This window comes from Pagrus pagrus (genome assembly GCF_965226575.1).
Source record: "Pagrus pagrus genome assembly, chromosome: 7".
In the NCBI taxonomy this organism is placed as follows: domain Eukaryota; kingdom Metazoa; phylum Chordata; class Actinopteri; order Spariformes; family Sparidae; genus Pagrus; species Pagrus pagrus.
In genome coordinates, this window is record NC_140191.1 from 2,724,500 (window position 1) to 2,740,473 (window position 15,974).

The window sequence follows — 15,974 nt, forward strand, 5'->3', positions numbered from 1 at the left end:
GCACACGGTTGAGTTGCAGCTGTGGTGGAGGTGTGGTGATAATGAAAGAAGAGATGAGAGGAGGGAGAGAAAGGGTGAGCGGCAGTCTAAACAGACAGTGTCTGCAGAGGAGGAGAGAGGAAGTAGATAAGGAGACAATAGTGTGTTGGTACAGAGGACCCGCAGGAGACTCACCTGCACGGGGGAGACAGAACCATTAACACCCCCGTCCCTCCTCCTCCTCTGTCTGTCTGTCTGCCCTCCTTTCTGTCCCACGTTCACTCTCAGTCTGTCACCATCACTGTCCTTTCACTCACTGTCATGCAATCTATTGGTTCACCTGAAAAAAGGCCTATGAAGTGTTTAAATAGTCTCTTAAATGCTGTTGTTAGAAGTCAGCAAGTTGTTTTCAAACAAGGTGGGACTGGGGCAGCAAAAGTTGTGGTGTAATGCTCCAAAAACACCTGTTTGGATCATTACACAGGTACATTGATGGTTCATTGGTAACAGGTGATGGTGACATGATTGGGTATGAAAGGGGCATCAACGAAAGGCTCAGTCGCTCACAAGCAAGGATGTGGCGAGGTTCAACACCTTGTGAAACACATGATTGTAATGGATTGACTTTGCACAGCATCCTGTTATGTTGACATATAAACACATTTTGAAAATACTTACACTCTGCTAATTAATACTTGAATAGAACATTTATAAACATACCGAACACTTATTTATACATTTCTTTTTACCTTCCAGTCACCAAATCAATGTTTACTGGAACCAATTGCAGTTTGCAAACCACCTGTTGCTCTGCACATATCTGGACTTCATAACAAAACAATGCATTTTTAATTTTATAAACCTTACATGAAGTTGATTGCCAAGCATTAATGTTAACTAATTAATGTGAGGTTCCAGTAGTGGCTCTAGGTGAGTAAAATACTTGGCTACACTGAGCTCTGAGGATTCCTGCATGTTTCTTTGTAATGTCCAGGTAGCAGGCTTCTCACTTTTAGTCGATGCTCATCGTTGCTCTTGCAGCTTCGAATTAATATCACGTAAAACAGCTTTCAGAGTGGAAGGCAAAGGAAGGGTTAGGACCTTCATTGCACAGGAAAATATATTTTTTAACTGTGCATATGACAATAAAACGCTTTGACTTGTAATGCAAAGTATCAGCCAAGAGGACAAAATGGAAACTTGGATGTTCTCTGGTTTATCCGCTCTCTGTGAATTGGTGTAAACGCTCTGCAGAAAATCATTTGTGCATATTTGTAGATCAAAACGTGTAGAGTAAATGTTGTCATAGTGATATTCAAAGGCAAGTCTTTCAGTAAAAGAAACTTTCTTTCAGTAGGAAATATCTGAATCCATCCTGTGTTGAAGTCTCTGTCGTGGTTCGTCAGCCTTTATTTGTTGCATTTGAAACCTGCCAAGTAAATCTCTCAGTTTTTTGGCTTTCGACAGCATGAATTACAGGCATCAGCTGACATATCTAAACAATAACGGCTGCCAAAGTACTAGGAAGTAATTCAAGTATTCTTTTTCCTTCTCGTGGATGTTTTTTTCTGACACTAATCGACTCCAACCCAGTTTAAATTAATCTAATTTACGCTGTAAAATTTGCGTGACAGAGGATATCTCTCTCTCCACTAAACAGTCTCTTCCTTATTTCCTGTTCTTTTCTTCCTCTGTAGTTTGCCTGATCTAAGACTCCTCTTTTTCCTCTTTGATCCTCTATCGCTCTCTCAGGTGTAGTCTTCAACATCTTCCCTGTCTGCCGTAGACGTCTTTCATGTCTTTGACGCTAAATCTCTGCTTTTCTCTGCTCTCCTCCCTCCCAGAGGAGTCTGCCAGCCTGCCTGGCGGATCAAGGTGAAAGTGCTCTTTTGTCTCCTGTCGTTTGTTTGGTATCCACCTCTTCCTCGGCTGGTAGATGAGTCAAGTGATAGCTGGAGATTATGGCGGTGTGTTTGGATTAGAGAGACCGGGACGTGTGTTCAGGGACTGGGCGGGGCGGTGGTGCTTGGATCTTGCTGGTAGTATTGTTCAAGAGTTCAGAGGACTTTTTTTTTTTCTTTTTCTGCCGGGACCCTAACATATAACAAAAAAGAAAATCTGGGGTGCTCCACGTCAGTCTGTGATCTTTTAAACTTCAAATAACAGGGTTTTTCATACAACCCTCCCCTCTGTTATGTCTGAGAGAAGATTGGTGTTGACCCCTGTGGGACCCAGCAACCAGTCGCAGCAAACAAATGGGGGTGGCTTGAATTAAGAAGACAAAAGAAGAAGAAGGGGATTCCCAAAATTTTTCTCAAGCGTTGACCGAAAAGTCTGTGTTGCAGTGAGGCTGTTGTCCATCCCCCTCCCCCCTCCTGCTGCGGGAAAGAAACCAAAAACATGTTACCGTAACCAGTGGTCAACTCTGACGTCTGTCTTCTGTTTTCTGTCTTTTTGACCCAGGTGTGTTATTGTGCAAGGTTTTGGCAGAGATTTGGCTTTGGTCTGTTGCAAAAATCACAGCGTAAATGCTGAATGTGCCCACGCATGATACACGTGTGTTGAAAGACGATTCTCGTAAGGAAAGATTTTTTTTCTTTTCAGGTTATATCGGAGGCGAACCCAATTATGAAAAACCCCTGCATTGATCACTGCTTGTGAATAATCCGAGGAAACCCCCCACCCCATCTTAACACCCCCCCCTCCACATACGCCAACAACCCCACCCCTACCCATCCCTCCTCTTTGAGTGACAAATCCACACGCTACTTTGAGCATCTAACCCCCCCCCGTCACATCTGTGGTACAGCCCACTCACTATTTTCAGGCTTCCTCATGCAGGCTGCATCAGGAGCCAATACAAGTTGTGCCGATCAAACGGGTCGGCTCACTTCAGAGGTTGGAGGGGGAAGTGTGGGTTTCAGTGGCTGTTTTGATACAGCAGATCGTGGGTTATGGTTCATGTGCGCAGGCGTACGCGATGTGCACCAGACAGGGGAATTCAGAATTCAGCAAGCCTTCTCGAGGGTTCAGTCTCAGTCTATTGTTGATTAAAATGTGGTCAGCAGTAATCTTTTGCTTTCTAATTCAATCGGAACAAGTTTACTGTAAAAAGGCTGCGACGCCTGCGAGTGTTTTGGTTTGTATTCCGAGAGACGTTTAGGGAGAGATTTCGACTTTCTTGTGCACCTTGAAATGAGCGGGAAAATTGGGAACACATTTCACAGGATATCATCAAAGTCATTCGTCTAATTATAGCGTCAGATTACAATCATTTAGTAAAGTCAGTTATACTTTTAGTTTTGTTTTCCAAAATCAAGTTCGTCTCAGAGGACTGTATACGAGGTAAATCATACACACATAGCGAGGGAAAAGCTAAATAAAATTGTGAGGTAGGGCGAGATGTCAAACTTTTTGGTACCGACTGAAATGCGTCTGTACTAAGTGATTATTTTGGAATCAAATATTTAGTTTCAATAAAGAAATTGCAGATTTTAGCCTATTTTAATGTTTAGATTTCCTCTTTTTTAAGTTCTTGTATGGCTGCAAGAACTTTGCCTTCTTTTGTCGCAGGCGTCAAAACATTTCAAACATTACCCAGCAATAGTTCCAGGGTGTAGACATGCAATGGGTGATGTGGAGTGAACAGAAGTAGAATAACAATATGAAGAAACAGAAAATATGAGGGAAATTACAGGTGAATTATAGTATCAAGTGCATATTAAATATGTTGTGTTATTATAAGTATGAGAATGTGTTAAAAAACTGTTTTAAATTGTTTGGCATTACACAAATTATGAGAAATTTCATAAATGATCTGCTCTCTAGTTGTAAAAAGAAATTATTGGTGCACAACTGTCCTTTAACTTTATCTCACACATCATTTATAAAATAAATAATACACATAAATGATCAAATAAATTGAATATCCACATCTTGCTTTGTCAGTCTCAGCTCTCGTGGAGAGTTTTTTTTTTTTTGTTGCGTCAGCAATATTTTGTTTAATATCTATGAAAAAGGGACTTTCACTGTGGACGACAGTGGGCGAGTTAGTACAGGATTTGAAGAAAACAAAGTCATCCCTTTTCACAAAAAAACTCGAATGCAGCGTTGAGTCAGTAGTAACGCTGGTGCGCTGGAGGCGTGCAAAATGTTGCTGCCTGCAAAATGTGAGCTGCAAATGGAAATACACTTTTTGAATCCAGAGCAGCTTTGCTCGCATCGCGCACAGTGGTAGCACCAGTACTTCTAGTAATACTGCTGAGTCCATTTATAATACTGCTGACTAATTTATTTTTCGTTTTTCATGCAGCTCAACTGTTGCTAAAATAAAACATCTTTTATCCGTTAGTCAATCAAATTAGTTGATCAAATGACAGGACGCACATTATGGATTTTTTTCAGCTGATACTAATAACCATTAATTACCAGCTTCTGATGGCCGATACTGATAAGATAACCAATAATTTCACCTTTGAGTACTTTAAAAGTTTGTAACTTTAAGTTTCTGAACACCTGAGGGTCAGAAAGGCTTCGATGAAGCGAGTAAAGATGGATGATTTAATCTTCCACAGCTCTAATAAGATTTGTTGTGTAAAAATATCGTTATCTTGTGGAACCTGTGTTGCAAATTTAAGCTGTCTTCGTCTTTTTCTTTTTCCCTCTTCTTCTTTGTGTTTATTGGTGGATCACAAACCAACTTTCATGGTGCAAACAGCCACCAGCCGTATGCGAGTTTGTAGATTATTATCAGCTCTACTTATCGGCCATATTTTCACCTATAGCAATCAATATCCGATAATATAAACTTCCTGGTGTCGGTCCAGTATATATCATGAATCCGTGAAGAAACACTAAATATTTGCAGGTGTCAGCTTCTGAAATTTTCTCTGTTTTGATTAAATATCTTTGGATTTTGTACTGTTGGTTGGACAAAACAAACACTTTTAAGATGTCTCCTTCGGCTCTGGAGAATTCTGGAGAATCACTTTTTCTTTTATACATTTTGTCGACTGACTAATTGATTTATCTAATTACTAAATAATCAAATTAATCAGTAATGAAAAAATAATCTGCACTTGCACTCAACAGTTTTCTCTCTCACAGTGCTGCATGCCTGTTGGACTTCCCACCAGTCAGCCACTCAGTCGATAGCCAGTTGTTATTTTTGTCCATCAGTCAGTCAGCTAGTCAGTCAGTCAGTTAGTCAGTCAGTCAGTCTGACCAGCTGCCAGTCATGCAGTCAGTCTGTGTGTTTTGCTGTGAGGAAAGCGCAGCGTTGTGGTATTCCTAAATAGTGGTTGGCTTTGCTTGGCTGACAGAACATGTCCTCTTGGCCGGCGGTTGTGTACGGCTCAACCACAGGGTGGGTGTGTGTGTGTGTGTGTGTGTGTGTGTGTGTGTGTGTGTGTGTGTGTGTGTGTGTGTGTGTGTGTGTGTGTGTGTGTGTGTATGAGTGTGTCTGAGTGTGTCTGTGTGTGTGCGTCAAATTAAACCATTTTTATTCAAACAGTGGCTGCTATTATACAATACAAGCAAGTTATTGATAATTTGATTGTGGTTGGGCAAAAAAGTGCCTCTCCACTTTCCTTTTGTCAGACTGCTCGCTCCCTGTCCGGCCTCGTTAGCCGGTTCTGTTGGGATTTGTTCTTACTACAACTTTTCCAGTCTGCAACTTTCACTTACGAGATATTTAACTATGTTATAAACTACATTTTCTATTAGCAAAATTAAACAGTTTGATGTGGTTTAAGAAAGAAGCCCTGAGCATCGGCGGTTCATCCTTCTTACCCTATGATTTGATCTCATGAGTCAGGTCTTTGTCACATGTAATGAACCGACTGATGCCTCTGTGTTGAGCAGTTACTGACGAGTGTGACAACAAGCGAAGACAACTGAGCGTTTACTTGAAATTAACTTAACAGTCAGCACTGTAGTTAAATTTGGATCGTGACAGAACATAGTTTCACATTACAAGATAATCATGGTTAACTTGAATTAACGGGATCAAAACAACAAAGATTTAACACTTTTAAACACTCCTTGTAAACCTTTTATGGAAATATGCCTGAAGCTGATTTCTCCCAGATATAGATTGTGTGTTTTGCGTGTTTGTTGGTCTCTAACGCTATTTTTCCTGCTCTTAATGGTCAACACTGTGACGCTTTAATGAATCACAGAGCTGAGCATTAGTCAAACTGGGAAAACACCTCTGTAAATGTTCTATTCCTGTTTATCATTCCTCACTATTGTCTGCTTTCACATGACAGATCTGCTGACGGTTGCTGTACCTGTGCCTTCAGGCGGTCTCAACCTGTAATCACAGAACCAAACGTAGATCTCCAGCCACAAACTGGGGAGGCTGTGACCTTCGGTAGCCCCCTCAGTGTGGTTAACAAGTCACCATTACTTCATGAGTTTTACATACTTGAATGTGCTCCTATTCTAGCTACATCCATAAAAACATCACAACGAGATGTTAGTAGGATTATAGAGAATACAACTTGTAAACTAAACTGACACAGTGCTTCAACAGAGCCCATATTTGCATGATAGTCCACTGCTGTTATGGAGCCGTGTCCATGATTAAATGCAGCAGCTCATTTATTCAAGATTTCCATAACAGTCAAACCATACAATGTCTTATACATACAAATATAATAATTGTTCAAAATAGTGCTGGCTCAGTATTCAAGAATGTCGCTGTAACATTTATAACTAACGTAACACATTTAATAATAACACAACACATTTTGACGGAGCGATGACTCACAGATGATGAAAAAATGTAATGTGACTTTTATTCGACTAAAACTGGACTAAAATGTTTTGACGTTTTCTCGACTAAAACTATGAATGACTGAAATGTGACTAATACTAATATCATTTTCATTTAAAGACTGTGACTGAATCTCAAATAGCTGCCAAGCCACAATTAACTGTGTGTGTGTGTGTGTGTGTGTGTGTGTGTGTGTGTGTGTGTGTGTGTGTGTGTGTAAATATATGTAAATATATATGGATGTGTATGCATATATATATATATGTGTGTATATATATATGTGTGTGTGTGTGTGTGTGTGTGTGTGTGTGCGTATATGTATATGTACACAAATACATATATACACACACACACACACATATATATGTATTTATGTGTGTTTGTGTGTGTGTATATATGTGTGTTTGTGTGTATACTGTATATATATACACACACACACATATGTATGTATATATATATATATGTATGTGTATGCATATATATACATATATGTATGCGCATATATGTGTGTGTGTGTGTGTGTGTATGTATATGTATATATGCATATATGTATATGTATGTATATATGTGTATATGTATATAAATGTGTATATGTATATATGTACATATATATACATATACACACATGTACACATATTTTTTTATTATTTATTTTTATACAGTAGTATTTTAATGTCAGACATAAAATAGGGAGCAGGATTCTGTTTTTTATTAATGATGAAACTGATAAGAGAATTTATTAGATGATTCACTGTTTCCTCTTTACTAATAACATGGAACCGGTTCTGTTCGGGTTCGCCCACCCAATTTAATGACGCATTCTTGCATTACAACATTTCTGCTCGAAGCCGCTTCAAAAATCTTGAATGAAACCAGTTAAGAATCAGAGCTGATTTGAGAGGAAAAGGATCATAGTGGTTATTAATTAACAGGGTAGTACAGTGGTGTTGTATTGCTTTTCTTTAAAGTTTAATTAACAATTGCAGCAGCAGTCACACCCTCAATTTGTAATGTTAATGTCATGTTAAATACTTGGCCACGTTAAACATATAGTTTCCAAGCCCCGGTGGAAATAACCCTCATGACATCATCTGACAGACCAAGTGTTAACTCTGTGTTTTCTGTCCTCCTCATGACAAGTAAACTGAACATTATTTGTAAAATTTGTTGAAAAGTAGAAAAAAAAAAGCACAATACCACAATTTAAGCAGTTCAGTTTTAAAATGAGTTTAAAATGATGATTTGACTTTGAACTCTGGGAGGTGCTGTAGAGGGCAGAACAAGTCTTTAATTTCAGGGTCTTTGAACATGGTTTGATGTGAGGTACATTGTGAGAGACGTGAAAGTTTAGAAGTTCACTCTTTAACATGACTGGAAATGGTAAAAATAGCACTATTTCCTGCCTTAGATGACACAAACGTACCATCGGTGAGAAATAACAAGAAAACTGGTTTCTCAGATGTACAGTTTGACAAATCTGTTGTTCTGATCAGTCACAGCAATTAAACTCAGTGTTTATTTCAGGAAATCATGCTTATGATGATGACCAATATACGGTAAACCAAGCACAACCCAGACTGACCTTATCTGTCACAGATTTTCCTCTCTTCCCGCATTTTTCTCCAAATTCTCAGTGTGTGTGCGTGGGCGCGAGTAAGACTGTATGTGCGTCTGCATAATTTACTGTTGGTGCAGGTGGCTATTGGGATGATCTACAGTAAAATGTATTTGAGTGGTGTGTGGGTGTGTGTGTGTGAGTGTGTGTGTGTGTGTGTGTGTGTTTGTGTGTGTCGGGGGGCGTGGCCCATTGTGAATTTCCCCCATTTTCTCATAATGACTGGAAGAGTACACCTACTACGCCCACATCTCGCCTCGCCTTACCAGGCAGGCCAGGGCTGAAGGTTACAGATGGGTAAGAAACGCCACCCAGAAATGATCGATGAGTGTGCGCGTGTTGTTTGTGTGTTTGTGTGTGTGCCTGTGTGAACCAGAGAAAGTGTGTTCTCACTTTTGCTGTCATACAGTTAGGATCACACCTTTTACTTTCGGTGTTTTAGAGCTAAAAATGAGCATTTTCTCACAACTTCGCTCGCATCGTGATTTCATCATTTGTTACACTTTTAAAAGCAGCCCTCCAGTTTATCTTCTGACAATAAGATGAGCAAAAGCCAAGTGGAAAACAAATGTACACTGTAAGAGCACCTTTTTAAAAAGGGCCTGCGATGAGTAAGTAATTACAATAATTGTAGTTATAAAAAATAAAACAGTAAAACAGTGGAAACAATAAGAAATGATAATAATATATATAATAATATAATAATTTCTGCTTTTAACATTTTTTCCAGATTAAAAGTATTTTCTTTTTGTTGGTATTTTTAAAATCCACTTTACTTTGAATTTTGCAGCCTTGGTTTTGTTTTGCTGACATCTGATTCGTTTTTCTTCACATTCAAATTCACAACCAAACAATTACTTAAGCTTTGATTAAAAAATTTGAAATGGTGAAATTAATTAAATACAGAATATTATCAGTGGTTGATAATCTACTGTTTACCTACATCCTAAACTTAATCTAATATCTTTATTTAATTTAATTTGTTATATATTTATATTTCCCTGACACTGTCATTGCTTAATTCACTCTAATACCGTCTTCATTCATTCTTTCTGCCACAGTAAATGTAATGCTCCTACTCTTCTTCTTACATTTCATGCTTCAGCTGCTTCTTAACTCCCAGCAGTGCAGTTCAACTCACAGTCGCACCGTGGTTTGTTCAGAATATGCACTCTCTAGTCTCCAACTGTAAAATCCCTTATCTTGGATATTCTTGTAAGGCTGCAAAACACATGAAAGTAACCCGACTCCTTTAAATCAAGATGAAATCTCACCAGTACAGTGTATGTTGAATTTTAGCTGGGTTACTTTTTTTCCGGCTTGTGGCTCGGTGGTTTTAGTGCAGTAAGCCAACAATGCAAAACAAAGTGCTCCGCCCGCAGTCCTCAAACTTCTGAACTCTGTAAAGTAACACTCTCAAAGATTTTCATTTAAAATGGTGATTCAGCCTGTGATTTAAGTTTTGCAGTATTTGTACCATTTCCTTCTGCTGCAGCTTCACATTAAAAGCATTTAACAGGCGACACAAGTGACAAGGTGACTTTATTTGTGAAGTAGCTACAGGAAACGCTATGTGTTTGTCAAGGAGCCTTAGCTTAAAGCTACTGTTAATTTAAAAAATGCATCTACAAAACAAGGCAGTGGACATTTTCGGCATTTTTTGTTTGTTTGAATTATTCCAATTAGTATTAGAGTTAAGTCCTGTCGCTGTGCTCTCTTCTTCATAGACTCGTGCTGTGTGCAGCAGACTGTGGGCTCGCCATTTCTCACAGAATGATGGAAAAAGGCCAATTATTTCCAGACGTCCTTTTAAAAAGACATTAGTTTGTTTTGCTGCCTGTAGTATTTAACCATATTTGCTGTTACCACCAGGAACTACAGGTGTCGCCAAATCAACCAGGACTAAAACCTCGAGGATTACAACTTTAAACAGTTCTTAGTTAAAAATTGATTTTAACTGTTGTAAGTTAATGACAGAATTTTGTTCTTCTTTTCAGTCCACCAACAACCAAGAAAGGTTAATTGCCTCCTATAAGAAAAAAAGTTGTCACTAGTAGATTTTCACACATTAATTATGTTTTGAGTCATTTGTTTTCATAACTGGGTGTCTCCTCCCTTCACCTGCGTGGCCTGAGCCATCCTACGACAAGTTTTAAAATCACCAGAGCCGCATTCAAATTTAAAAAAGAAAAAAAAAGTCACACGGTTGAGGTTTATTTTGAGATTCAGCATGAGAAATCAGTGCACTCTTCACCTGCAGCCTTTATTCATAACATCCTGCATGCAGCTAACTTCAGTTGGGTGAGCCAGTAGAACAGTTTCCTGTTTAATCCTCCTGCAACGACTGTCCACGCTTCACCTTTCAGCTTCATCTGTGATCTTCCTCTTCTTAAGTACATTAAAGTATCAATTAAACTGATAAATATGAGACATTCTGGCTTGATCAGGAACCTAGCAGCCATGAGCTGACAGCTTTTACCCTGTTTTGGCCTATATTTGCAAAAATCGAATATAAAATAAATAATTTTATTAATATTACATGCATATAACCATATATTGGTACTACTGTTGAATTTGTTATGTTGCAGTATTGTCTCCACCAGCAGAGGCAGCCCACCTCCTACACCCACCTCTGGCCTAAATGTGCACATCTGTACATTTCTGAAGAAATCCTGTTGCTGAGCTCATTGTTTCCTGGCATTAGTGTCTCGCACGCTGCTGTTTGCCACTCAGTGAGCAGGTGTAGGGTGGAGCCGCTTCACAGACCGTCAGTTAACACTCGGTCTCAACCGTCCTCCTGATATTACGTGGAGTTGAAATGTCACGTTTCGATGGGGTGAATGCGGGCGACCCAGTGCGTGCATGTGTGTGTCTCTGTGCGTGTGTGAGGTCAACAGTGAATAGCAGGAAAAATTCCCATCGGTTGTCTTTGTCACGCATACACAGTCAGCAGCCGTCATATACAAAACTATATATGACGTTGTTCATAATTTACCAGAAGCTGAAAAATTCCACGTAGACGCACAGATGTATTTTTTTATATTTATTCTAATTTAATATGATTTCCTGAATAAAAAAATAATGAATCTCTCAGACTAACCCAACCGCAGACAGCTGCACTAACTGTTTTCACATTAATGAACACGTGAAAGTTTCTGTTTTACGGCTGATCAAAATATTTGTCACCATCCGCTGCAAAACTGCAAAAATATTTATCTGAAGACATGAATTAACTGTAAGGTGGGATTAAATTCTTATTTGTTTTTAAACAGGTGAGTATTTTTATTAAGTTTGACTGATTTCCAGTGAAGACAGAGCAAAATGTCAACAGAATCACTTGAGTCGTCACCTTTACATTTAAAAATAAAGACAATGTTTTTAAACATTACGGACATTTTAAGTATTTTTGTAGAATTTTATTAGGAATTAAAACACAAGATCAATAATAGAAAATGTTAATAACCTGTGTGCATGCTGGGTATTTAAACTTTTTAAGGTTTTTAAGTCCTGAAATCAGCTTGACTTCAGTTTGAGCATTAAAATACTTCTGTTTTTTAATTTTCATCAATATGTGTTCACCAGATTAAAATAATACATCAGTAAAAAATATAGAAATAATACATTTTAAAATGTGTCTATAATGTGTTTAAGTCCTGGAGTTTTGAAAATTGTGAAATGTATTATCTTTATTTAAAGGCCTGTAACAGTCAAAAGCAGCATTTTAGTGTCAGAAGGGATTTCAAAGGTTCAAAGGTCAATCGATCTACAATACAAATCTGTCTTTGAGGTATTTTTTAGGCTTTTTTTAGATTGTGAAACTAGGGAGGGAGAAACGCAACGAAGGTCCTCTGCTGGATTTGGGGTGGTGGCTCAACACCTAAACCACAAAGGCACAGAAAACATGAATTAACATTGATGAGGTAGTTCAGCGTGTTCGATGAACTTCTGCAAAGTTCACAGAGTTGGGAGCCGTGCAAGAAAACACAAAAATAGGTCAAAATCAAAGCTGCAGAGGCCGAGAAATCCTGACTTTAAGTTCTTCATTAGGGTCAAGCTTAAAAGGAAAAAACTGGATCCTATATTTCCCATGATGCAACTACTGTATTCAGTATACAGTAGTATTTGACTCTTCCTGCCTCATGTGTGTCTGATTGAAGTTCAGGCTCCCTGACTGCCTCTAAATCTGCAGAAATCTCCACGGTGCAAAAAAAAAAAAAAAAAAAATCACACGACTGCCGGAAGGTCGAGAAAGTCGCTGCTCGTAACGGACGATTTGCGGTCGTGGCCTTTTAAAAGCGGTGGGCGGGGTCAGTCACAGGAGGCCATCGTCTGAAAGTACTAACTGTCAGAGTGAAAGTTTAAAATTCGAATCCTGCCAACGACCAACACAAAAACAATCAACTGTCACTCGACTCTGCTTCATAACTGAACACAGTCACATTTAGACCCGTACTTTCTCTCTTCTCGCTCTCTCACCCACCACAGCAGCGGTATTACTGTCGTGTCTGATGTGGTCTCTCTCACCTCATGTAACCATCTCTTTTCCTCTTTTCTCCCCACCATCTTCGTCTTTTTATCTTCTTTCTTCTTGTTTCAAACCGTCTGTCTCCTTTTCCTAGTTTTTCCTCCTTTATCTTCCAACTATTTTCCACTTTTTCTTTACATGTGCTGTTTATGAACTTAGTCATTTCCTCCTTTCATCGGTACTATTCATTCCTGTACCAGTCTTAATTATCTCTCTCCTGATCGTTCTTCGCTCCTCTTCTTTTCTTTTTCTTTGCTTTCTGTCTTCTCATCCTTTTCTCCCCTTTTCTTGTTTCTTCCCATTATGTCCTCCTCTTTTTATCAATATTACCCTCCAATCCTTTTTTTACAGCTTTCTTTTGACGACTGTCTTATCGTTTTCTTCTCTCGTCTTTCCCTTTGTGACTCAAAATTAAACAGAGAAACTTAAAAAGATTCTGGATATGATTAGATTAGAAAAAATATAAAAGACCACACGACCAAAAAAACAAGCTAGAACATGGTCGGCCTTCCAGTAAAAGTGAGTTCAAATAAATGAATTAAAAGCGAATTATTATTATTATTTAATGAATTGTTCCTCTCTCTCCGTCCAGGTGAGCAGAAGCGTAACCAGGTGGTGATCCACGGTATCGAACCGCTGCTGGAGACACCTCTGCAGTGGCTCAGCGAACACCTCAGCCACCCGGACAACTTCCTGCACATCTGCGTCATCCCCACACCCACCGACTGAGGCCACGCCCACCGCACCTCACCGACACCGTAACAACCAGCCGACCCCCGCCAGCCGGCTGGGTGACTCCAGAAAACGGTACCGCTCGGAGGTGGAACTAACAGACTCTTTAACGAGAAGGAGATGAGAATCTTGAAACGATAAACAGAGGATGTGAAGGAGGAAGATCACAAACCTCCTACTCCATCTTGTTGTCTATTTATATTTCTACTCCTCCTACAACTCCTCCTCCTCTTCTCCTCTCAGAAAACTTGTTTATAGGATGCGAGGATGAAAAGATCTCCTCGTCCTCCTTTGCTCCAAAAAAGAAAGACATTTCTGGAGGTGAAGAGGTGGTTGAATGAGCCTCCTTTTTCTACTCTCGTCCTCTCCTCCTCGTATGCTACTCCAAACAAACGAACAAACATCTCCACGGGGAGGAGACGAGGTGAACTGATTCCTCTTTCCTCCATCCTGCCATACATCTTCTTCCTCCTCTAGTCCAAGACACAGGGACTGTCCTGTTGGACGTGGAGACAGGATTGTTTGGGATTTGAGGAGAGGTGTATCTAGTCCTGCTGAAGTTGCCTTAGTTACCAAGTTCATGCGTTTTTTTTTATCATCATCTTCGTCGTCCTGCTAAAACGTCCGGACGGACAAAGTGACTCTGAGTTTACACCACAGCCTGCAAACATGTCGTCATCTCCAGGAACTTCTGTTGGTTTCTTTTTTTTAACTTTATGGCGTTGACATTGGGCTTCATCTGAGAACGTGAGCTGGAATAAGAAGAGGACGAGCTGTTGACACATTATGTTTCGGACTGAGCTTTCGGTGCCACTGTTGAGAGTATCATCTAATTATGAGTTATTTTAAAAAAGCAACTTAACGAGCAGTCAAGATGTAGACGTGCTATCACCTTGAGTTAGCATTACATTTCAGCTTTAACTCAAAAACAATGTAGCTAATGTTTGTTTATCTTCATTTTTCACCACTTTCTCACATCTCGAGTTAGTATCCTCTCACGGTTACGTGCTCCTCTGCGGGTGATGGGATATCACAGCCGTCAAAAACAAATGGAGGAGCTAAAAATGATATATTCCCCTCAAATCTGCACCTTTTCTTTTCCTTGTTTTGTTGTCTTTGTCGAGAGTAAACCAGCTGGTTATGAGACGAAAGCATTTTTGTTTGCGGGTCACGTGGAACAGCTCCACACATGTTTCCAATAGCAGGTGTTGATTTATCTCCATCAATACAACACAGTTTAGCCGTTTTACTGTCTGTTTTTGTCAGATTTGGCCCGAGCCTCTTTGTCTGCTGCCAAACTTAAAAGAGCATCTGGTTTTGTTTCAGTTTAAGAACTCAGCTTAGATAATGAGACAGCAGGAACGATTAGCATTAAGTCTGCAGGCTGTTGGGGGCCACAGACGTTTGACATTAAGCTTTTCGGTGTCAAGTCTTAGTTTGTGGACAGAAACCAAAGTGGCAGAAGGATGTATGTCTGTGGACAGAACATTAGTTAGTTTACTTTGCTGGTTGTTGTGACCATAATTAATCGATCACTCTTTTTTTTTTTTTTTTTTAAGCATTGTGTATCAGCGTCTTTTTTACATTCATACTGAAATAAAATTACGATTTAAAACATGCAGCAATGTTACTCCAAATAAAACTCTGTTGATTCAAATATACGTCAAACAATGTAGTTATTATTTCAGAAGACCAGAAACTTCCGACACGTTTCACAGTTTCGTCACGGCTCCACACATATCTGATGTTTTCATCTTCTGACAGCTTTTCATTTGTGTCATGATATTTTTCCACTGCGCGTTGTTGTATTTCCTTTATATAACCAACTTTCCCACCTCAGCCAAGCATAAACATTATAGGCAGTTACATCAACCCAGATGCCAGAATAAATGTTGGCACTGTATGTCTCTGCAGACCACAGATATGTTGTAACTTTACTTTTCCTTATGTTTAATTTTCAATTCTGTGTTATGACACTGTGCACTGTGTGTACTGTTCTAGTCTGGTTGGTTTAGGCAGAAAAAACAGTTGGCTAGGGCCAGAAAAAGACCATGTTTTGGATTAAAATACCTGGTTTTGTTGCTACAAACGCAGCTGGAGATGACCGGACATGTCATTAAAAAATATCCGTTTGTTTTTTTCACCGCTAACTAAATATAAATGTCCAGTGGTTTCACACTTACAAATGTTGAAACAAAGTCTCAAACTGGTTTTGGTCTTTTTCATGAAACGTGTTGATAATCCAACAAACTATCATACGAGCATCATCATCCTTCACCTGTTTTCCTCCCTGAGGAGGTGAAAGTGTTCGACTGGTTTTCTGGGTTTGAACCCGGCAGACCAGA

The 15,974-nt window shown here is 39.3% G+C and overlaps 1 protein-coding gene across 1 annotated transcript in view; it reads left to right on the forward strand.

Annotated features, from left to right (window-relative positions):
- Positions 1-15,290, forward strand: part of atg5 (ATG5 autophagy related 5 homolog) — a 33,019-nt gene extending 17,729 nt beyond the window's left edge. The window contains exon 8 of the mRNA XM_084358057.1: positions 13,490-15,290. Within this exon, the coding sequence (XP_084214183.1) occupies positions 13,490-13,626 (137 nt within the window). The 3' untranslated portion in view covers positions 13,627-15,290. The remainder of the gene's footprint in view (positions 1-13,489) is intronic.
- Positions 15,291-15,974: the final 684 nt, after the last annotated feature.